This window comes from Cataglyphis hispanica, chromosome 13 (genome assembly GCF_021464435.1).
Source record: "Cataglyphis hispanica isolate Lineage 1 chromosome 13, ULB_Chis1_1.0, whole genome shotgun sequence".
Lineage (NCBI taxonomy): Eukaryota > Metazoa > Arthropoda > Insecta > Hymenoptera > Formicidae > Cataglyphis > Cataglyphis hispanica.
In genome coordinates this window covers 5,316,388-5,340,770 of record NC_065966.1, presented here as the reverse complement: position 1 = coordinate 5,340,770, position 24,383 = coordinate 5,316,388, and the positions used below count along the sequence as shown (strand labels likewise).

The following is a 24,383-nucleotide window of genomic DNA, read 5'->3' as shown; positions in this document are numbered from 1 at the left end:
CGACCGAACAATCGATTTATCATCCGCCAATTTGAGATTCTCCTCTATCTAGGTTATTTACCTGAATTTTACATAATGCGTATATTCCCGTTAGCTCGGTTTTAATTCCAGATGAAGGCGTTACCAAAATATCGGATATTTCCCTCGTCGATATAGCGTCAATTGATCTCACGAATAAACGTCAAAACCGATCAAATGTGTCAATAGTTTACGCGCCGCTTTTAATTAAATTTATACAATTTCGAGCGATTTAATTGATTTTTATTCAGATATTAAGACCTCATTTGTTTGCGTGATACGTTTGATTAAAAAATTTAGTGCTCTTATATTTTTTATATATACAAATAGTTCGCGATTATATTCGCTCGGACGTCGTTAGTTGTCAATTTATTAATGAGTGAAAATCGGGGACTGGATGCCAAAATCAGATACGAGGATGTTTCGTATAATGCTTCTAATTTTATCGGAAGCGCTAGTAAAATCTCTGACGTGATTTTATCGATTTGCTTTTAGTCGAGCAAAAACGTAAGATCGTAAACACGATTCACTTGCGAATCACACACAATCTCCTTTAATAGATATTATATGTGATCCGTTATATTAATTAATTCGAAAAATCACATTATAAAGAGATCGCATATGTTTTTTATTTTATTTATTTTATAAAATTGCAAAATTGCTGTTTCAATAATCATATGTATTTTGTTCGACGTTGTAATAATTTCGAAGCAAAATCAATCACCTAAGAAGTTTCTGTTTTATTAACGCAAATAATTACAAATTTGACATTTACATAAAATGTTTTCCGCCACTATCGTGGAAAATATTAAATTCAATTGCAATCAATAATCAGATTTCTCTTTTAATTATGCGTTTGTGAAAATATTCGATGGTTGGTGGAGCGCACGTTAATGGATCTCTGAAAATCGCGTTTCTGCCGTAATGATTATTCCATCTGTGGGTGGAATTCGACTTGACGCGAGCTCATTTCCTCGTTGGAAAGCGGCGTCCGTGATCGGAATCGCGTCAGGCTCATTCAAGAGAGCCGTATTCATTCGGTGCATCGCCGTTTACATTTACGCCATTGCGGCCTGCATATTCGTTTAATCGAAATGTGGCATTTGATTCATAGTCCGTGATAACAGGCTTCCAGTAATACACGATAAACGCGCCGACGTTTGATGCGAATTTCTGACAATTGTGAAAAAAATTTGTATTCTAGAAATTTATAAAAGAAATTTCTTTTCCAATATTCGTGATTTAAAGGAAAGCAGGACTTTTAGACTACCTTGTATATTGAAAAATATATATTTATTAGTTAACGAATACAGGATGGGCCAAAATTCTGGCCAAGCATTTTTCGATCCATGTTTACAGAAAATTTTTTATTCAGAATTAAATTTTCTATAAGATCTCAAAATCTGGCCGGAACATTTGGATTCACCCTATATATATAAGTATGTAAATTATTTGAAATAACGAATTGAAGATAAGATTTTTTTATACAATGCTACCTAATGTCGTTATCGCGAACATTTTTTTTCACATGGAAACACAATTTAATCGATACATCGATTTAAGAATTGAATTGCGTTTTATCAGACTGAAATTTCTGTTATCGTGAGGCTCGAAAATTTCGACATTTATTCGTGACAATTGCGATGCAATTAGCATTTTCCAAGTTATGTTTTATTTGCATTAATGTATCTCACGTTGATCTGCGAAACTATCGAAACTGGCATTAATTATTGCGCATCAATTAGTCTTGCAAGTTCTGTCATTAACGTGTGTCTCTTGCCACCGTCGAGACAAGATCCCGGACATCGAAACTGTTTCGGGCGCGACGTAGTTAGTTTGCTCTCGAGTTCCCACCGTTTTAAGCTGTTGTAAACTCGTTTGAATTAACGTGCGGATTGCGCAACAAGGAAACGGACTCTTCATCTTGAGAAAATTTAACAACATCGATATAATGGATATTCTATTCCTTTCCTTAAAAAGAATTAATTTATATTATTAATAATTATCACGTTATAAAAATTTTGCAACACGAGCTATACAAGTGACTGATTTTTTAATAAAAATTCTCAATATTAACGTAGCATTAATAACAGAAAGAAAAATAGAACAGAATTATTAGATTACTTTTTAACGATTTTAATGTTGAATTCTTTTTTTATTAATTCGTTTCAATTCAGCAAATATAAATTAATTAAAATGCTCTTTTATCTCGAAAATTTAAATTTCAATAGGTGCACGTGCATCTTTCGAGCTTTTGAAATGCATATAAAAAAAAGTAGAAATCATCTGTAGCATCAAAGTATTTGATATGTAAGAGACTATAAATATCATGAAATCCGCTTTAACGTAAAAAGGATTTTCATGGAACATGTGTACGGTTATTCTGACATATTATTATATGACATATTATTCTATTGTATATTCGATGCTTAATGGAAATTGTGTCTTTTATCACATTTGAAGTGTGCGGCCGGCGTTATCTTAATTAATAAATACTCCGCGACTTGTTCTACTTTGGAAAAAAAATCGCGTTGAACCGCGTATTCGAGCGCCGCAAGGACGTGATAACAGAAATTGCGTAATAGCGTGAATAGCAACAATTAAGGAGAGGCATCAATCGGCACGTAACCGGTTGCGTAATACGTCTCGGCGGAAGGGCAATCTATTAAATTGACATTTTCGTTGCGAGCCATCGAGCTATCGATTCCCGTCGATAACACTGGATTAAATGGTCAGGGAGGGCGGATCCCAAAGACCGATCGCAACTATCTCCTCGGGAGTACTTTATGTTCACTCGATCGGCGGGAAGGGGCAAAGGGATTTCATTATTATGATAATGCGGAAGTGAAGTTTGAACTAATATGAATGTATCGCTAGCAGAAATAAAATGGAAAATTTGCTAAAAATTTTTGAATGTATAAATTCGTAATTAATATGTAATTAGTTTGTATTTATAAATTATGAAACAAAAATTATATACAACGCTTATGAAATCCCAGATATATGAAGAATCTGTAAAATCTTTATCGTGAGTTTTAAATTATAATAAATTGTGCATAGAATTTATTATTTATAAAATGAATAATTTTTAGAAAATCAAATGTCAAATAAGGGCTTTATAACTTTTCCTCGATTCTCTCTCAATCGCGAAAAAATTCTTGGGAGGTCTTTTTCTCTCAGCTGGCGCGTGCAAAAAATGCGCGTAAACATACATCCTCGCGAGCCCTTATTCAAGCCCAGCTGGATGATTGCGCAACCCCCTCCGGCGGGTCTCATTGGCGAACCCTCCGGGGGGTCGTATCGCAGAAGTGGTTGCTAGAAGGGTCTCTCAGTTCGCTTTTAAGAAACGCTTTTAGCGCCCCGTATTCGTCCTTAGTGAATTTACTGAGATAATTAACCGATGCTATGTAATTGATATTTCCCATTGACATTCGGGCTGCATTTGCGGAAGGATGTCTCTCTCTTTCTTTCGTGATTGTCATACATACAGATTAAATTTCACGCTCCGCATAAAGAATTTATAATTAAAACGAGGTAAAGAGAAAGATATATTTCAATATAAATTTTTCTGAAAATTCATTTTTAATTTTAACGTGCAATTTCTAATATAATGAATATTAAAATAAATTAAACTAATATAAAGGATATTAAAATAAAATAAAAAAAGAATATTTTAAATAAATACCTCTTTTTAAATATAAAAATGCATAATTTTTTTTTTAGTAATAACCGGTAATAAAATTGGATTTTATTAGCTTGACAATGTATATTTTTATCGAATTTAATAAAGCTTGAAGTTTTTCCGATAATTAATTAAAAAATTAAGTATTAACGGATTATGAATTATTACTGTCTTCTGTAGAAATTTTAATTTTAACCAAGCTTGATCGGGAGGTCCATTCGTTGTGTCAAGGTTGCATTGTGGATCGTTACTCGCACGAGCACTGTATCGCGATTCATCATCTTTTGCTAATTAGTAGTCCGGGAAAACGGATTAGGATCGAGTGCTTAGGGAATAGCGAACCGGTCGCGCAGTGTAAATTAGAAGATGCAGTATAATCCGATTGCACTGCTGCGTAGCGATTTATGTTTTCCCTTGTGTAATTCGAAGATCGATATGTCAAATTGCACGGTAAAATTTGATGTGTACCAATCAATCTCGCGATTGTCGACGATGCTTTATTTCAATGTTCTCTGTTATTAGATATAATGTTTTTCATATTGTATTATTTTATATTTAAAGAGAGATTTAAAAAGGAAATGCATAAAGACTTCTGTTAAGAGTTGATTACATTCTTAAATCTTTTCATTGACTTTTTATAATTTTCTAAAATAAAAATTCATGTAAAATAAAATAATCTTTAGGATTAAATATCCCGATTATATAATTTTTCTCATTTCTCATAGTATTCGCACAACGATGATTTATTTTATTATGACTTTTTTTTGTAGCAAAACAATTTTCCATTCCGAGATAAAACTTAACGTCGATGCAGCAATCCCACATGGGATCGCGGGCGTTATTCGTGCACGCGTGCGAATGACGTGTCCGTGACGCTGGCAGAGCGGCCACATGCGTGACTCATGTTGAGAAATACACGGAAACTGGCGTACGGAAATAAAATCGTCGAAGGAGTGAATTGTCGCGAGAGAACGTCGCGAAATAATCCGTAATTAGCACTGCACAAAGCTTTATAAATGAGTTTCTGATAAAGATTCTCAATCATTTAATTACTCTGAAAAATATAATCAATTTCTTTCTCTATAAAAATGTCAAAAGGTTTTGACAATAATGTTGACAATAATTTTTTCGCGAATAAGACAAGAGCACTCGCTCCCTACACCGGCGAGGGGGAAAGCGAGAAAGTGACTATAAATCTCTCTCTCTCTTTCTCTCTCTTTGTTTCTCGATTCACGCTATACCCGCCTGGACGCGTGCCGTGCGTGCGTGGCGCAAAATCGCGAGTACGCGAGACGCTGCTTGACATCAGCCGCTATTCCAAGCCGGGTGACGCGCACTATCTTTCGTCGAGTGTTGTCCGTTCGCGGCCGGGGCGTACGCCGCGCCGGTGTGCGTGCACGTGCGTAACGTAAAGGCTCCTCGCGTGCAGCCTCTTTTTCCGGTCGGTTCACCGCCGACGTGTAGGGGACGCGCGCCGTTAACGTCCCCGGCGATCATTCGCAGTCTTATCCATCTCACGTATCACGACACTCGACGAGGATATACAATATACACGACGGCTTGATCCCAATTCTCCTCGAACATCGAAATATTTTATGAGGTCGGATATCGAAAATTCAATTCGTTATAAAAATTTCCAGGATATTGCATCACGTGTTTCAGAAAAAGAAATCATTTTTATTATCATTTCCTCTCTATCGCTGATAGTGTCACTTGAATGTCACATGAAATTGGAAGATATTAAAAGTATGCAAACACGCGTTTCTTATCGTATCTGAGATAAGGAGAAATGTCTCTATCTCTTATTGTATGTCTCATGTAAATCGAATAAAGGAAATATTTGCAATGAAACGGAATAAATATTTTTCAACAATATTCGAGTGTATATATACATATACCACGTCGTAATATTTTTCTATCAATTCTTTTCTTTAATGAACGAACGAAACGAGATTGTTAAGACACAAAAAAAAGTATCTCGGATAAATCTCGTCGCAATTTTTTCCTCCCCGTGTATTTTTCATTGGATCCGCGCGTGTGGATCTGTCTGAATGGAACTCGGAAGCGCTAGTAAAGACGATCGACTGTGAATGGCAGAGTATGATAGAGTAGCCTCTACGCAACAGCCACATTAGATAACTGCTGATTCATGCGAATTGCTAGGGAAATGCATTGTCATCTATTTTAGAAAATAGCGTAGCAATTTGTCTCTACAAATTATTATTACAGGATCCGATAAAATTATTACGAGATCTTCGAGAAATTAAAAAAAGGTTTGATAAAAGAATATAGTAATCTTTTTCGCAGATAATTTTATAAAATAATTTTACTTATTAAAAATAATAATATTAAAAATGAATGAAAAATATAATAAATAATCGGGTATATAATTCATTATTTTTATAAAGATATCGCGCGCAAAATGTATTTTTTGACGCATTTATGTAACAGATGTTATCTCTGGGAAACACTGGTGAAATCCGGCGTTTATGTACGTGCAGCCATTTCGGTTGCGTTTCACGCGGTGATATGGTTTTAGATAACGTTGGCGATATTACAGCTCGCGCTTGGATATTCAGCATTGTGCGATTTGCGCCCATTGTATTCGCGGAGAGAGCATATTGGTATCTCCTGTCATACTCGAGAAAGTACTTGTGTATGTGTGCGCGTGTGTGTGTGTGTATGAAATTGTCGAGACATCAGGCATATTTAGGATTCACAAATGATTTCGTAGGATATTATTGTTCGTTGATTCTGTTTTGCAAGCACGCGGTTTCTCGAAATAATGGTTTTTTTTTGTTTTTAATTTTGTAGCAACAGTGTCAGTTCCAGGAAAACGTTAGAAAACTTTAGAAAATAATAATATATGTTTACCATTACACTACAAATTTTGCGATTACATTAATTGCAATTTTTTAAATAATTAAAACTATTTTTAATTTTTTTTTTGGAATTATTAATAATAGATTAAATGATTTTGCCATAGAAATATATTTATGATATATTTTTTTATGTGTGTAATATTTCTTATAATATATTTATTTATAATGTCTGTTAAATTCTCATTCGCAACCGTAAACGCTTGTTAATGGAACTGAAATTAAAATTTCAATTCGCCGTTTCCCTGAATCGTATCGTCTTGACGAGAAAATAGCACAGAAAAAAAAAGAGGGAGAATTATAAAGTGCACACGTACTAATTGCAATTTGTGGGTCGGAGAAAGAGAGGAAAGGCTAACCCTCATCTCTTTTTCGACCTTCGTTTGCACGATGAAAGCCCTTGGGCTAAAGTGGCTGCGTGTGTACGCGTACACAATGCCGTTTATACGCGTACTATGCCACCTGTAGCTCGTCCACTCGAACGAGACGACGATTTCGTCGAGTAGATTTCACGTCACCCTAATATCTGGACCAATTTAATACCGGAACTATCGGACAAAATCCCGAACGTATCTCCCCCAGGATGCAAAAGTATGGCGTACTTTGAGAAAAAAAATGTTAACTTGAATCCATTCAACTAATTACTATTTTTTAATTGAAATGTTTGAGTATTTAAGTCAAATATATGTCATGTTAGATGTCTATTTGATTTAAATATTTTTATTTAAAAAATGGTAATTAATTGAATTGGATTTAGTCAAGTTAATAACTTTTCTCAATGAAAAAATTTTTAAATCGTGTACAAATAGAACGTCGATGAATGTTAAAATTATACAGCGAATGTCATTTATAGATCGATTAGAGAACAACACATACCGAGATGCATTTTTCATAAGAATCAATACTAACTTTAAATTTAAATAATTTAAAAATTTGAAAACTTGTGATAATTTAAAAATTGAAAAATTTGCGAACTGTTAAGAGAATTCAGATTTTGCACAGATACTCAGAAGAAATAGAATAATTTATGAAATTTTCATACTTTTCTTAATGTTTTCACATATAACATATACATTCTAAAAATGAAATTAACCTCTGAGATTGAAGAATGTAGGTTTATTTTATTATCTTTATTTTCGTCTTTCGAAGTATATAATATTAATCGAAATCTTCCTTCATCAATCAATTACATATTAATTACATTTCGAAAACTATTCGCGCATTTCGATACTCTCTTGTCAAGAATGATTCATTTCGACGAGAGCCAATATCTTTAAATCCGACTGTTATCGAGCACACTCTGTAGAAAAGAACGACTCAAAGAGGTCAACGAGCTTCTGATTAGTCGGCGTTTTTCCATTCTATACAAAGATCGCGATAACCGACTAGCTTGGAGTGCACGTCGTGCGCTGCACTTTTAATACATTTGCAATTATCGATTTACATTGCTGCTGCAGCTGCTGCTGTCGCAGTCGCAAGCCTCGTCGCTGCTGTTTGCCGTTGCTGCTGTTCGTGACGGCTCGGATCGACCTGACGTCGCCGTCGGCGACGACGTCGTGTTTTCCGAGAGTTGGCCGAGTCGTTGCGAGAGAAATGTTCGCATTTTTCTAGTCGCTTTTTTAGTATTTTCGACGAACCTGACGGACGATATATCGATCGACGTCGCTTTTAAGCGTCTCCGACCAGCCGTTCTCGTTGTTATACCATCCAATGCACGGCTGGCTGGTCCGTTGTTTTTATCCTCTCAACTTTTTAACCGGGTATAACGCCGCCATTCTCGAGATTGAAATTCGTCGAAATCGATTTTGGAGATTAAAATGGCTCTCGTCGATTTTTAAACAGCCTTCTCGTGAAAAATACGTCGATGTACCTTCCATTTCTTCTCATCATTTTTTCACATAACTGTCGTCCTTTATTTTAAATTTTCTTTATTTTAAATTTAATCTTTAAAATTCAAATAGTGTACTCTATTTTATTTGTCTTTTTCTCTTGCACCTTTTTTCGTTCGCTCGCACTTGTTCCGAAATTGATGATTAATGATGAAATGTAATAGAAATCATTCCTTCATATCAATGTAATTTGCATGCGATATCGAGTGGCGAAGTCAGTCACCTCGTACGCCTATAAACCAGAAAGGATTTTTATCGCCTAACATTATGTAGATCGCAATAAATAGACCACGTTATTCTCGTATACCTTTAGAAATTTAATTATCGGTTACAGTGTGTCGTATACGAATGTACAGACTTGTTTGCAACGTCCTATTATATTCAATTTTGCATTTTTTTTGCATACTGGATGAAGTCCAACTGATTTTTCATTCTACTCTCTCTATAAACGACTGAATTAAAAATACAGCGCCACAGCTTTTAATAACTTTAAAAATAACTGTTTCATTGACTTGTTTTTTTTTTTTTAATAACTTTAAAAACAAGTTGATGGATAAGTTATAATCTGGATATATAGATACTTTGTTAGTATCGTGACAGTATTATTATGACGAGAGAGTTTATCCTGAACATGACATTTCGAAAAGGGGTAACAACACGTAGGTCGAAGTCGGAGAAAAATAGAACGCGTAAGAGGTAACGTTGTTTATTCCGAGCAACGTGACATAAATCCAACGACGCTATGCTAAAAGCAACGTTTATTGTTTACGACCAGGAATGACGAATAAAAATTGCGCGATTTAATCTCGATCTTATCCGGTATACCCGCGTATCATACGAGCCTTCATACATCGCGCGATCGGAAACGAGATGACGATTTTATTACACGACGACGCCAACAATTCGAATCGCCAGCGTTATCGACGTACGTACATACATTGTTACTCGCCGAAATAATTCCGCAGACGAATGAATTCCGGTCTAGTGTTGGGCAAGGTCAGTGTCGCGCGTTAAAGCAACAACAACACAGGCAAATATCGTCCTCGATTTGCGGCACCCGCGCAACGGTTTCGCATCGCAGCTTTGCGAGAAAAGCGCATTCATCCCGGCTCCTCGGCGCGAATCGTCGTCCTATCGTCGCGGCCGCTTGCCAATTTAAAAAACGAACACGCGCGGCTTATCTGCGGTCGACGGGTCGTGGATAAAAAAAAAAAAGGAAAGAGAAAAACAGGATCTCGCGTGTACAGTCGCCGCGCGTCCCGTTTACTATCGCCACCCTGTGTGTATCGATCTCGTGCCGAGGGGCACGATTGCACGCGCTCAATCGAGACACGTGCGATTGCCATACGAGAATCTGCAATTACATTGAGAATGTGGACGGCTGTAAAAGTTTATAATTTCGTAAAGTAATTATAACTTTGACAAAAGTATCTTATTTTTAAAATGTTGTATATTACGTTCTTGGAAAATCTAGAATGCTCAGAGAAGCTCAGAGAGCTTTTTTTTTTATCTGGAAAAATCAGGGAATTCTCATGGAAGTTTGTTGGGAAATTTTTTTAAAAAATTCTCTCTGAAAATTTTGCTGTTATACTATAAGCAATAGATAATCCACCAATAAGTCATGTTATGAATTATGTGTTTAAAGTATATTACAAATATATATCTATTTCTGTTTATATATTCAACTTCTCTTAATTCTTCTCCTCTATATTCTTCGTTTTAACAAAATATTAAATGCAATACATTTCCTTTAATTTAATTTTTAATGATAAAAAATAAAAATGTTATGCAAGTTAAATAATTTTATCTTAACGAAAATTATTCAGTATTTTTATTTTCAATTTCTAGCACTTGAAATTTAGCTTTGCGTTTTTTCTTCGCATGAATGAAAAGCATTAGAAAACGCGTACAATTAAAAAATTTTAAAAAATTGTATAAAAAAAATGTTTAAAATATTCTCTTTACTCGGAATTTTGAATAAAAATACCTTGAAGATCAGGGAATTTTCAGGAAAATTTTGCACAGAATTTGAATTTGACATTCTATATTACAAAATTGAAAGAGTTGTCTTTATGTCTGACATTTGTGAATCAAGAGATTCTTTTAAATGGAATAATAAAATCAAGAGATTCTTTTGAATGGAATAATAAAGTCTCACTGAAAGAAGCAGTTAATAATGATTGTTGACGTTCATTTTTGATCAAAGTGAATACCGCATATACATCCTTCGAAAATATTCCGCGATCGACGATAGCCCGGCGGAAATGAGTTCATATGCGTCACACGCAAACCGCGAGCCAATATTGATCTATTTGTTACTAACCTAGTGTATATGTTGGAGTGCAACGTTAAAGGCTCACTCACACCAATCGACATCGAGAATTTTCATTAAAAGTCAAATAAAACGCACGAATCACTTCGAATATTCAATAAATTATCAATTCACGTAAATTTGAAGCTTTACGTTTTCAAGAAATGTCAAACATGTTCTGTCAAACGCTTTACTCGCGCAGAAACATTTTTTTTTTTTATTAATCTTAGCAATTGCATTTTTTAACAATCGCGAATAACTTGATAACGGATAGAATCGCGTAGCTAGTGCATAAAATTATCTTTTCCAATATTAAAAATTTAACTACTGGCGTCCAACCTCGAAAGAATATTACGCTACAATAGAGAGATTATAAAGTTGATAGATGGAGGTGGAGGGGAGGAGAAATCTCGCGCGAAACGTTGCGTCAGGCTTGATTTATGCTCAAACTCATCGTTTCTTTTTATTTCTTCTTGTAGGTAAGTCCACCATTACCATCACCATCACCATCACCTTCGCCGACGTCGTCAAAGGTGACACAGTACTTGCTGCCGCAGAAATTGGTTCGTAAAACCACCCTTTATCGATTTTCGTTAGCCGACACGCCGCATACCTTCGCAAGTTCCTCTCGCTCGTTCTCTCGCATACGAACGCGTTACGTATACGCGAGCGAACGCACACTATTCCACACGGCGGATAGCTTTTTCAGGTATGCCATCCGGGCGTCCCCCTCCCCCTCCCCCTCCCCCACCCTTCGATGGGTATACTCATCCGCGGAGATTTACCGTCTGATATTGATGCGTCCGCGCGCGGAAACGAGCGATGTAAATGAGTCTTTGATCGCGAGGATCTGTCTTTGATATCCCCGGAGTATCCTACGAATTTATATTGCGTGGCGCAAGAAGGAAACTCGTGATTTCCGGGATCTCTTCTCGCGAAATTTAGCGTTTGAAATAAGCACTCAAATTTAAAAGCCTGCGAAGCCTATTTACAATCTTTTCATGCCATGAATTTGCCAAGAGATCATGTATTAAACAATTGTAAATCAAATAGAGAAGATCAGCGACGCGTAAGATTCGAAAATTTCAATATCAGTTGTCAAAATTCATCAAATCAAAATCCTTTTAACGGTATTCAACTTCCAGCCCACATACATATATTGTTATAGACACGATTGATAGGAATTTTTTTAATTCGATTTGTATGCTCGCTCGTGCGTTTTTTGCATCATATCGATAGATATTGGATCGAGATGTATTCATCGGGATAACAATCGTTTTGCTAAAAATTACCATTATTAATAATTGCCGTCGTGCGAGATAATGTGCGTGGGCGTCGCAGGAATTTGCATCTTTTTTTTTTTTTGTCGTAAAAGTCGATATGTTGTATCTCATTCTTTTTAGATTTCTGATTCGCTTGTCATCAAGTGTACTTTCGGTTGACCTTTAACTTGGGATTTTTATTTGTTGCGTATTAAAAGGCGCATGTGTAGAAAATTAGAGCGCGCATCTGCATGTAATTTTGTATAAAAGTCGATTTATCATTGTGCGACAAATTTTTTAAGCTCTGCGATTAATACTAACTTTGTGATAAATGATGGAATAATTGAGAAAGACGTAGAGAATTAATGGAAATTAAATCAAAACTAATCGTGTTGAAATCGACTAGAATTAAATCTCGACTACTTGTCATGCGCACATATTTCAATTTCGAGTAAAATAAAATTTCAGAACCGATCTAGACTTCCACAAACAAATATTTACACTATATTTGACAAGTCGCACAAAAATTTTTTTATTTTTAATTGAAATTTTTAATCGCAAATTTACCTTTTGATTTCTCTTCGTGGATATTTTATCGTCTTTAATTAATTATCATTATCGATGTTCTCGTGAGATCGGCAAAAATTTCAGCGGCGTTCACAACTGCGAGTTATATCGGCGGAAAATGGTGGCTACAAGGGCGGGTCGGCTGCAGGGGTTGCGCGCGCCTCCGCAGATCAATATTTCATTTCAACCTCGGCAACCTCCGACCAACTTTCCCCGCGCATCACCCCACGTTCCCTACCCTTCGTCTTTTGCCCGCTACCCTCGCGACCTCACGTATCTGCGTCTCGCCATTCTTCACCCCGTCGTGTTTTCCCTTGTTTCTACCCCTTCTACCCCGTGTCACCCTCGCTTTCGCCTCATTCGCTCTCCCCATCGTTCCTCATTAGCCTTTTTCGCTTCAAGCCCCGATGACTCTGTCATCGCGCAGAGCCAAATTGTTCTCGCATGCGAGATGTCTTGAGTTATGATCACTGATCGCTACGACGGGGATGGATCCTTTAAAAATAGCCAGTTGATCGCTCGTGGAGCAAAAATGAAATACCCGCGGGGATCTAAATTGCCTCTCTTACTCGGGGAAAAATTATCTTTTACGGATAAAGTTTCGAAATTAGAGATTAGAAAATACCTCGGCGACTCAAAGTGACTCGGAGATATGTAGTTTCCTTTACGCGATAAGCACGTTGACCCTAGCATCTATATTTGATGACGTATCTAAGACTGATAACCATCTGTCGTAGAAATTGACGTAGAAATCTCTTCGGAGAAAAAAAGCTTGTGGACAAACGACTCTTGTTATTTTATCACTTTTATCGATGAAGATATTCGAGAACATCAGAGATCGAGAAACGATCACGGGATGATAGAATAATTTTTTTTTTTTTCTTTAGAATTGGTCGATCAAATCGGATCCTTAGCTTTGACTAAGGCTGTCTTTAACCCAATTGCAATTTTACGATCGATCTTATACACGAGAGTGCCACGATACTGCGCGTCGCTTTCGCTCCGCATTGTTTCAGTTATTCATTCGATACGGAACTGGTGTTTGTAGCTGGCCTGTTCTGTCAGGCAGAAAAAGGAAGGAGAGAGGGGGAGAGGCAAAAGTGCTCTCGTTCGCATTTCTCTCTCGCAACTCCGACGTTTGCGTGTCATTCAGAGCTGCCCTTCGATTTTTCAGCAACGCATTTTTTTTTCAATAATAGCGCTTGACATATCGAAATTAACACAAGCAGGCGTTGTGTCGATGAGTTTCTGTAATTAAAAATTACGTTCTGTGCGTCCGCGTTCACTTTACCATTAGCAATAACGAGATATTTCTTTTTTTTTTCTAGCTGCAAATATCAATTGGAATCGAGTTAGTTAATGTTTGTTTTATTAAATTATAAAATTATTTCTTGCCGCGTTTATTTTATTTTTTATTACTTTTGACAGCTTACAGACAAATATTGCTACATTGCATTAAGAAGATTATAAATTGAAAGGAATTAAAAACTACAAAGAACAAATACAAACGCTTTGTTTAAATAAGCAGAATTTATTTGGGAATTTGTACGGAAATTATCAAAACTTGTCAATACATTTGAATATCGTTGCTTAAATAATTATCGAAGCGAAGGTACAAACTGACGCTATAAAGTTTTAATTAACGATTTGTATGTATTTCAGAGGATGCGCGCAAATAAATTGTTGTACGGGATCAGAATATTGATATAAATTTATGGATGAACGCGATATGCTCGCGATTCAATAAATAAAACCATTATTTAAACTCGACACTCGCGCGCGGGATGCAATTCGAGAAGAAATTGATAAATCACCTTTTGGAAACGCGAATATTTTTCGACCTGCTCACATGCAACGCGCTCGTTTCACTAAATATAGAGGCGAGAGTTACAAAACAGAATTTCTAGACACAAAGCATTGATAAAAGCAATATATTCTAAAATTTAATTATCTCTAAATAGAAAATTATAAATGACTCTTAATACAACAGCTACTAGCACAAAGTTCGTAAATTATAAACAATAATAATACAATAATTTTACATTAAATTAATGATATTAACTATAAAGAGAGAAGAGATTGCGTTGGAGATATTCTGAAATTGGATATAAAAGTGAAAAAAAATATATGTATATAATAAATGAAAGTTGTGTAAACACGTTGAACAACGTTGGGAATTTCAAGAAATGAGAGAGAACGAAAATTTTGAGATACGAAATACGTTATATTCACCTATAGTATCTATTCTCTTAAAAAACATGGAAAACTTTGGAATTTTCAAATTTTTTTCTACCTGGAGATATCACGGAATTTTCAAAGATTTTTATCTACCTGGAGATATCAAGGAATTTTCATGGAATTTTATTGGAACTCGGAGAATTTGTAAAAAAATAATATATATATATATATATATATATATATATATATTTATTTATTTATTTATTTATTTATTTATTACTGTTTATATGTATATTTATTGTATATTTAATGTTTTAATAAAATATTGAATATACCCTATTATGTGTAATTAAATATGCTTTAATTTTTGGTGATAAAAAATGAAAATGTTATGCAAGTTGAACATTTTTTTTTTTGTCTTAACGAAAGTTATTCAGTCTTTTTCAGTACATTTGTAAATCTAGCACTTGAAATTTAAGTGACCTTGTGTTTCTCCTTTGTATAAATAAAAACGCGTACAATAAAAAGACCGATTTTTTGGAGATTGCATCAAAAAATCTTTAATCTCTTTATTCTCTAGAATTTTAATTACAAAAATATCTCTTTAAAAAAATACCTGGAAGATTAGAGAATTTTCAGAGAATCTTTTTCTAGATTTGGGTAGACATCCCGTTCATTAGTTAATTATGATAGAGAGAACACGATTTGCACTTTGTCTAATTTAATTTTCGAAAGTATTCAAAGTGCGAATAATACAAATCCGTAGATTTGCATTAGCGAAATGGAATTCGAAATATTATTCGTCTCGGTAATGGATGGAACTTTGATAGTCGATCATTGATTTGTCAGAACGAATTTGACGCTAATAAACGCGATACTATGCTCCATTTAAATCCTTACAAGGATGATCAATGTAACTTATATGTTAGCGCAATTTGCAGCTGTGTCGAGATCAATCAAATGTGCTCGCGTGTCACACACTTGATTTTCCACGTCCAAAAAATCGTCGTTAAATCGATAGGTTCATATAATCGATGGATCAGGGTGTTTACTTCCTGGAAATACAATGGAAACTTGAAATTTTCTGGAAATCTTTTTATATCTGGAAATAGGAAACCTGGAATTTTCTGCGAATCTTTTTACCTGGAAAAATCAGGGTATTTTCATGGAATGTTATTGGAACTCAAGGAATTAAAAAAAAATTCTCTCTTTAATAATTTTGCTTTTAAACTGTAAACAACAGACTATCCGTCAATAAGCCATGTTGTGAATTATGTTTAAAATATATTATAAATATATATATATATATATATATCTATATCTATTTATATATATTCAATGTCTTAATAAAATATTAACTGTGCAATTTATTTTTTAAAATAATTTTTTAATGATGAAAAATAAAAATATTATGCAGGTTAAAAAAATTTATAAAGTTTATTTATAAAATTTATTTCAGAAAACTGCTTTTAGAAAATCAAAAAATGTTTAAAATATTTTCTTTACCTGAAATCTTGAACAAAAATACCTGAAAGATCAGGGAATCTTTAAGGAAATTTTTTACCCTGATTTGAATAGACGCCTGATTCACACTTTCAATACATATTTAAGCTTGAATTTATATTTCAAGTGTACCAAATGGATTTTCTCACCTGATGTTATTGACAAACATTATATTCATAATTAGAGACAGGTCAGACTTGAAAGGCGACAGCTATATATATTTAACAGGAAAGCACGAGGCTAAATTAATATCGTGTTTCACACGAGCTGTTATCGATGATTCTTCTAGAATCTTAAATTTCTTAAATTCACAGACTTATCTCACATCCTTGGACTTGCAGATATTTCGATTCACGTATCCTTGACTTAATGTCGTGAATCATAATATTCATATATCCATGACTGGACGTTATGAATCATAGTGTCTGCAGATTAAATATTTTCATTCATACGTGTTTAACTTTCGAATGTCAATTAAATCACAGGCGCATATTATTATCTTGTCAGATATTTTATGTCACGTCGCGAGAGTGCTGTAAAAACGGGACAATTCTTAATATCCTGCTTTTCCTTTACGAATTTTATTTTAGACCCGAGTCGTTGATGTTGGCGAAAAATCCCGTTTTTGGACATCCTTTTGAATTATCGTGAAAAAAAGGTACGGTTCAACGATCGCGAGAAGAAGAAGGGCCTTTATGTTAATCTGGTGATCTCTCAGACCCACCCAACTAGCATTTATTTTAGACGCCGACCGAGCATTCCTTCGCTCCTCAAATAGAAAAATGTCTTCTTCGTCCGCGCTTATATCTCGAGCACCCTGCATAACTTACGACCACGCATATTCTCGTAAGCCTCGTGGATTTGCGTATGTCATAGATAATTTAAATCGCGAATTACGTGAGGATTATTTCTCCTATCGTGTATTTTCAATTTTATATTTTCCAAAAAATTAATAAAAAAGATTGCCGCTATAAAATTTAATCTCAGAATATTGACAATTTCCTGAGACAATTTCGTGACGTCGTTGAAGCGATTAGCCGCGGTTTTGCGCGAAAGTCATCGGGAACGAGAAGAACGGCGCCGAGAGAGAGACGACGAACAAAAAAAGCGAGTGCTTGCAAGTTAATTTTCGCATGAAATTACGCGGTACTCGTGACGAGTCGAAATAGTAGGGCAGGAAGATAGACGGACAATATATAGGCAGCTCGTACGATTGACGGAGACACCCATGACAGACATTACAGATGTTTAATGCGCGCGCATGCGAGAGCGAGAGAGAGAGAGAGAGAGAGAGAGAAAGGCAAGACAAGGTGCGATAGACAAGATGAACAGTTGCGACAACGAAGGTAATGCGCGAGAGAGACAGGCAGTTCCAAAGTTGGGGCAAGCGAGACAGCTAGTCGAACGGATCGAAAGAGCGAGGGAGGAGGAAAATGGAGAGGGAAGGAAAAAAAAGATGCGAGAGTCGTCACGACGACGTTGTCGTCGTCGTCGCGTGGTGCGCCGCGGCACGTCGGTCCCCGGGACACGGCCATGCCGCTGCCCCACCCACCCAACCTCCGTCCGCCATGCCGGGGCCGCGCGAGCCGATCAATAACTTCGGCTCGGGCACGAGGCGCGGCGGAGATTGCCGAGCGCGGTCGAACGCGGCCGAGCCCCGGCACGAGTGGAACCGAGCTCCCCACCGCGGGCGGCGTTACCGGCGGCTCCAGTCGTGCAGGAGTGGTCGCCGAGTGATGTGTGGTATCGTAATCGCGAGTGTGATCGAGGAATAAAAAAAAGGGGGACCCGGCGTTTTAGTTTCTCGCTCGCGCGTTCCGATCTCATCTTTCCGTGTTTCTTCGCCCGCGGAATATCGCTCAGCTGTTTCATCGCTGTCGCGACACGCGAGTTCTTTTTCACGGCCCGTCCCTCTCCGCGCGCTCGCCCGTTGGAGCCGGTGCACGGATCCAAGCGGATCGTGTACTTTACTTAAGTATTTATTGTACAAAGGACTATAAACCGTAGGTAAGCGCCAACACATGTCGTTTCTACGTCGCACTTTTCCCTTTCCCCTCCACCTTCCCGTCTCCGTGTGCGTGTATGCGTCTACGTTTCTCGTTTCGCTTTTGCGTCTTCTTTTGCTCGCTCCCTCTCGACCGCATGCTTATAACGCGCAGGTCGGTCGGGGCCATTTCCACGCACTTCCTGTATAAAACCGACTCGCCGCCGGCGGTCGCTGCCGTTTCTCGATCGTTCGCTCGTCCCTTATTACTTTTGTGGGAATGCGCCGAGCGAAGGAACGAGCGAGAAGCCGGCTATCGATCTCTGCGGCATCGTGTACTGCGTCGCAGAAAGACATATCTCCGCATTGACGCGTAATAATCGGGACTCGCATTTCCCGTGTTCGAGGCGGACGACGATCGATCCCTCTCGATATCTCGTTCGAGCGTTCGGTCCATCGGACGGCTTTTCCCGATCTCGATCGATCTCGCCCTCGCGATAATCGGCGACGAGGCGTCGCCGCCGGGGAATTTTCGCTCTCGCTCCGTGAAAGTAGCGCCGTGGCGCTTATCACGGCTGGCTCCCACCTTCGAAGGCGGCCGATCCGTTCGTTGGCTAGCTCGTGCGCGGCCATAACCTCAAAATTGACACGACGCGGTGAACAATTATCCTCCGTCTCTTGCCGACTCGAGTATCTCTCGTGACCTTCGTCGTGACAGATCCCGCCTGTCTCCCACGAGAAATTTTTTCCTTCGCGTGGCTAAATACGTCCTTCTGCGACACTCGAGAATGTCTCTCTATGGGGTATCCTATTATCATTGTAGAGATTTTTTTTTTGATAAATTTATGGCAGAGAATTTGAGAAGTCGTTATCATTTTCTTGTCTGTCATCGAGTATATTTTGTCGAGAGTAGAATAAAATCACATTTAAATTTATTCTGAAATGGAAGAAAAAAATCTCTTCAATCTGTTATTCAATTCCTGAGATAAATCTATTCTAATTTACACACGAGTTTTAAACTTTAATAAAACTATCTTAAATTGTATCGTTTCAATTCTTATTCAATGACAGCAAAGCATCTGATAAACAACTCGCAATAATTTCGAATACATTCCGATCTGTCATTTTAATTTTGTACGAGCGTCTCTCTTTTTCTCTCCGTTGCTTTTCACACATCTATTAGCATAATTACAAAGATGAGCAATCACTTATTGCTCACCTTTGTATTCTTATCGAGACTAACGCGTAGATCTTACGCGTCGATCGATCGATAGCCTTGAGATCTCGTTAAAAGTGTGAAGTCTGTGTTGGTATTCTCAGGCTGTATTTATAGTAGCGGTTCAGTGTTATTTTTCTCTCATGTCTCTATTTCACGTGACTATATTTATTGCGACAAGTAACGACGATCGATATCGACGGAGAATTTTTAGAAAGAGAATCGAGGAATTTTAATCTTTCAATATCTCTGCAATCTTTAATGACCTCTTCTTTTGATGTCAACGACAATCGATATCGAATTGTGGGCGCGAGAGGATATTTTCGAGCGAGGAAAGGAAATTATAAAATATTGATTTCTTTTCCTCAACGTCCTTAAATAATAAATATGTATAATAAGTGCCTATCCCGTAACATCTCGAATGCGCGGGTATAGATATTAATTTTATCAGTTACCGTTTATCTACACCTATATCACGTCATGTTTCACTTGACTGATAACACTAACTCTTCGCTTATTTACGTAAAGTCGAAGTTTGAACCAAAGTCACAATATTCTCTTATCGTTTTTCACTCGTCAAAAATCGCAGCTTATCAATCATGAACCTGAACTGTGACAATTCGTTTATAGTGCACTTAAACGACAGAATCAATAAATTTTGAACAAATCTTCTAGAATTAATCGTTTTATGAAAGATAATTTAATTTTTCGTATATAAATGCTATTTATTATCGAATAATATTACTTTATATTAGTATTTTTTATAATATATTTTTATTAATATGAACACATACATGCTTATAATATAGTCATGTAAATGACATGTAAGTTTTTATTTGATATATTAAAAATAATTTCAACAAATAAAAAATGGAAAGATTACAAAAAAATAATTTAATTAACTCTAGTGATATATCATTTATCTAAAAGTAAACATTTAATCAATATATATTAAATATTCTTTAATTGATTTTATATTGAAAGATATTACCGTATTTGAATATTTTATATTTCTATCAATATTTTTGTCGAGTGATAGTTAATTTCCGACGTGCTCGTTTGATATTAATGAATCGTGGCGCTATCGCGTGAGTATGGCAATGACGATTTTATTCGGAATCTCAGTCTCGTTGCCAGGCGAGCATTCATAAAAGCTTGCAAAAGCGTCGATTACCCACGCGTGACGCCAGCCGCATTCTTCCCGTGTCGAGGCGGAATGGAAAAAGTGCATTTACTTTCAGGATCGAGTATCGATCTAACATATTTCGTCAGAAGGAAGAACGAAATAGAAAAACGTACTGCGTCAAACTGCGACAATAATTCGAGGTATTTCAAAAACAACTCTCGAAAAATTTATAATTCTTTAGAATTAATTAAGGGAGAGAGATTTTCAGACATTTAATTAATAATTTGAAGAGAAAAGTTTTTAAGCTACTTTTCTCTTCAAATATTTTATAAAGGAAGAGCGTGTAATTACCAGCACACACACAGAAACAAATCCTCGATTAAATTGTTATTAATAATGATTCAACATAAACGATTATTAAAACAAATATTTCTTTTCTTCATTTTCCTTATTTTATTTTTTTTCTTTTTTTTTTTCTTTTTTGTAATTTGTTATATTTGTCTTTTCTCATTTATTCTGTCAGAATCTTATTCTGAATTTTTTGTTGATGTTGAGATTATAATTACATTTTTTTTTTACAAAAGAGGGACCTCTTTCCCGCTTATAGATAAATAAATAAATAAATAATCAAAGATTTATTTTAGTGAGCATTTTTTTTTAAATAACTTGCTATTTTTCGAAATACACCGATAATTTCGATAAGGATCAGATATATCGTACTCGAAGCGATCTCGGGATAATCTTGGTGAGAATTGGAGCAACTTTGCGCGCGCGCAAGTCGAGATGCGTTCCTTCGCGAGAGTTCCACGCGCCAGAAATATTTCGACGGCGAAGCTCGTTCTTGTCGTCTTGTAGACCCGGCAAAGTCATCGTCGTCGTCGTCGTCCGCTAAACTCACCGAAGCCAGGTGGATCGCGATTAAATATAGGACGTCGAATGCATCTACTTACCTACCCGCTCGTCCAATATTTCTGTCCGAATTTCTTTGCGCGGTCCGGCACTGTCTTCCGGCTTTCCGACAATCGATATTTATTGCCGCATATTTGATATGCATGATTTATCGGTCGAGGAGTATTGCGGAATGTTGTACGAAACAGATTTTGAAATTTAAAGATGTGTCAGCTACGGTATCGCGAGATCGTTTACCTCTCGGGAGAAACCGCGTGCCTTACATATCCTGTACATATATTTATATGTATGTAATTTACTCCTCGCGTTCTCACGGTTAATTTGCAGTTCTGTTACCTTGATTGCGCATGTACAAAGTCATTTTTTAGCTGTGCATTTTTCTTAATGAATTGCAATTTTTTTATAATTGCTCCATTGATGGGAAATTTACATCAGTTGTAGATTGGAAAATGTCTATTTTAATTCATAAAATTCACTTGTAGATTATAAATATGGGAAAGAAATTAACTCACTGGAATTATATAATTAACATTTATTTTTTTTTTTAATTCTTTTGGGTGAGAAAGAAAAATAGTGATTAATTTTTAATTTTTTAACCAAAAAAAATATTTTTGACATAAGAATATTGTTTATTGAACAAGCGTATAATAAATTATTTCGAATTTTGAAATTACCTTCGGATTAATTATTTTATTAATCGCAGGAATTCATCTTTTTCGTTGACGAGAATTCGCGCGTTACTTTAGGAAACTCGGGTACTTGGAATGCCATTCCCCTTCTCCGAGTGTATCTCGAGAAAGCGGCGAATGTCGCGAACCGGAAGTGTATTAATGAAACCAGACTCGGATCTTTCCATCGTTCGTGATACGAAATTCTTTGCTTCACTCACTTTATAAAAGAGTCTCCGCTCGCTTAAATATGGAACGTTGATAACGTCGATGTTAATCCAAATTTATTGCCCATCGTGAATTTATTACGGCACCAGGGATCCGCGAAGGATTTATGGATCACCAGACATCGAGACGAAACGATTTTTGGAGTCGAAATAGCGTAGTTTTCAGAAATTTATAATTGAAATATTCTGCATGAACGATGACATTTATACAATTGTTTGACAGATGGTACACGTGCAAAAATAATCATCGCAGAGGAATTTCGCTATTTTTTTGACACGAATTTTCTCGCAGCGATATTATTGGGAAAAAAAATTACGATAAAAATTGCACACGTGACAGCAATCGACGCATTATTATCGCGTTTCTCCCCCTCCGTTCCCCCCCTCCTCCCCGTACAACAGGTGACATGGCCTCATTACTTCCGGCATTCCTCGACTCTCCCATCCTTGACGACAATTATCCGATTCACTGAGGAAGAAATGTTCTTACAATTAGTCACATTCGATTAGGTGCAATTGCACTTTGACTCGTTAGTCATCACGCGAACATAAACGCATTATTTTAACACCAAAACAGCTGGTTGATTCCCCGTATCGCTCTCTCGTTGCAAATAAACATCCGTTGAGATACATTCTACATTCTTGTGGAAATTGCGTCATTGAAGTTCGCAGAATATCTAATATAATAATAGCGTGTAACTTTTTTTTTAGTCTTTATTTAAGAAAGTTAAATTTTTCAGTAAATTTGAGAAATCCTGTATTAAAAAGTACTAACGTAAAAAATATATAATTTTAAATATTATATACATAATATATATATAATTATAAATATTATATATAATTTTGAAATATTATACAAAGATACAGATATCTCTTGTAAACTCTCGATATTATAGTGATATGTCTTTAGAGAGAGAAAAATTAAGCAGAGTAAATATAAATGTCAAAAAGGAATGACGATGTCGAGAAAGAAGCTTTGATTATACAAAAAGTTTTTGTAATTCTTTAATTTTTATAAGGATATTTTCGAGAGAGAAAGAGAGAGAGAGAGAGAGAGAGAGAGAGAGAGAGAGAGAGACGAGAAGAATCTGTGTCTGCGATATATATATCCCTCAGGGTTAAGTGGCCCTTAGAGTTCTGTCTCTCTTTTGTGAATTTTTCGACGGCATCGACCAGCTTTAAGGCAATGAGTCATCGCAGACCATGTGATACCCACTCGTTCTATACTGGATTATCTACGCGTATAGGGTGTTTCTTTTCAACGGCACTTCCTTTCAACGACAGATACTACTATTACAACTTGTAGAATCTGAACTTATAAAAATATTTAATAAATATCCAACAATAATGTAAATTCGATTAATCGCAAGTGGGAAAAATATTAAAGTATTGTTTATTTTTTGAATCTTAAAATAAAATAGGAATATCGATATTTTTTTAATTTTATAATTAAAATAATTATACGCAGTATATGTCATTAAAAACGGGTTTAAAGGAATGCATTATTTATGTAGAAAATCGTATGTACGTGATACAAAAATTTTCGCGCTGCAATGTATATAATCGTATTTTATTTACGAACTATTTTTACAAAAGAACTCCCTTTCGTGTTCTTTAATTACTCTTCCTACATCGCGAAGACCTCCCTTAGGAAATCTCTCGATGCGTTACGAGCGTGTTTCGATCTCGTTCTTCGTATAATGTCACTTGAAGATTAATTCAGAAAGAAACTGGCTTTTAACTTTTCGAAGTAAATCATTTCTGTGCCACAAGGGAAATCATTTCTGTTCTATTTTTATCTTGATCAAGAATGCGCACGTGCTTAAAGAATTTATAATAAATTTATGTAAGATCTTTTTGCATTTATATATATAAATATTTATAATATGTATTAATTTAAAACATGAATATTTATATTTTACATTTATAAGAATTTATATGGAATTTTTTTGACAGATTTATAC

The 24,383-nt window shown here is 35.9% G+C and overlaps 1 protein-coding gene across 8 annotated transcripts in view; it reads left to right on the top strand.

Moving 5' to 3' along the window:
* LOC126854259 (14-3-3 protein zeta) overlaps positions 1–24,383 on the top strand; it is a 43,099-nt gene that overhangs the window by 3,596 nt on the left and 15,120 nt on the right. For 3 of the 8 annotated variants that reach the window (XM_050600820.1, XM_050600818.1, XM_050600817.1), the window contains exons 1-2: positions 9,324–9,393; positions 11,259–11,342. The exons of 2 other annotated variants lie outside the window; for them this stretch is intronic. In XM_050600820.1, the coding sequence (XP_050456777.1) occupies positions 9,339–9,393; positions 11,259–11,342 (139 nt within the window). In that variant the 5' untranslated portion in view covers positions 9,324–9,338. Of the gene's footprint in view, positions 1–9,323; positions 9,394–11,258; positions 11,343–17,992; positions 18,297–24,383 lie in introns of those variants that run through there. 3 more of the 8 variants (XM_050600825.1, XM_050600822.1, XM_050600823.1) reach the window with 2 other exon arrangements.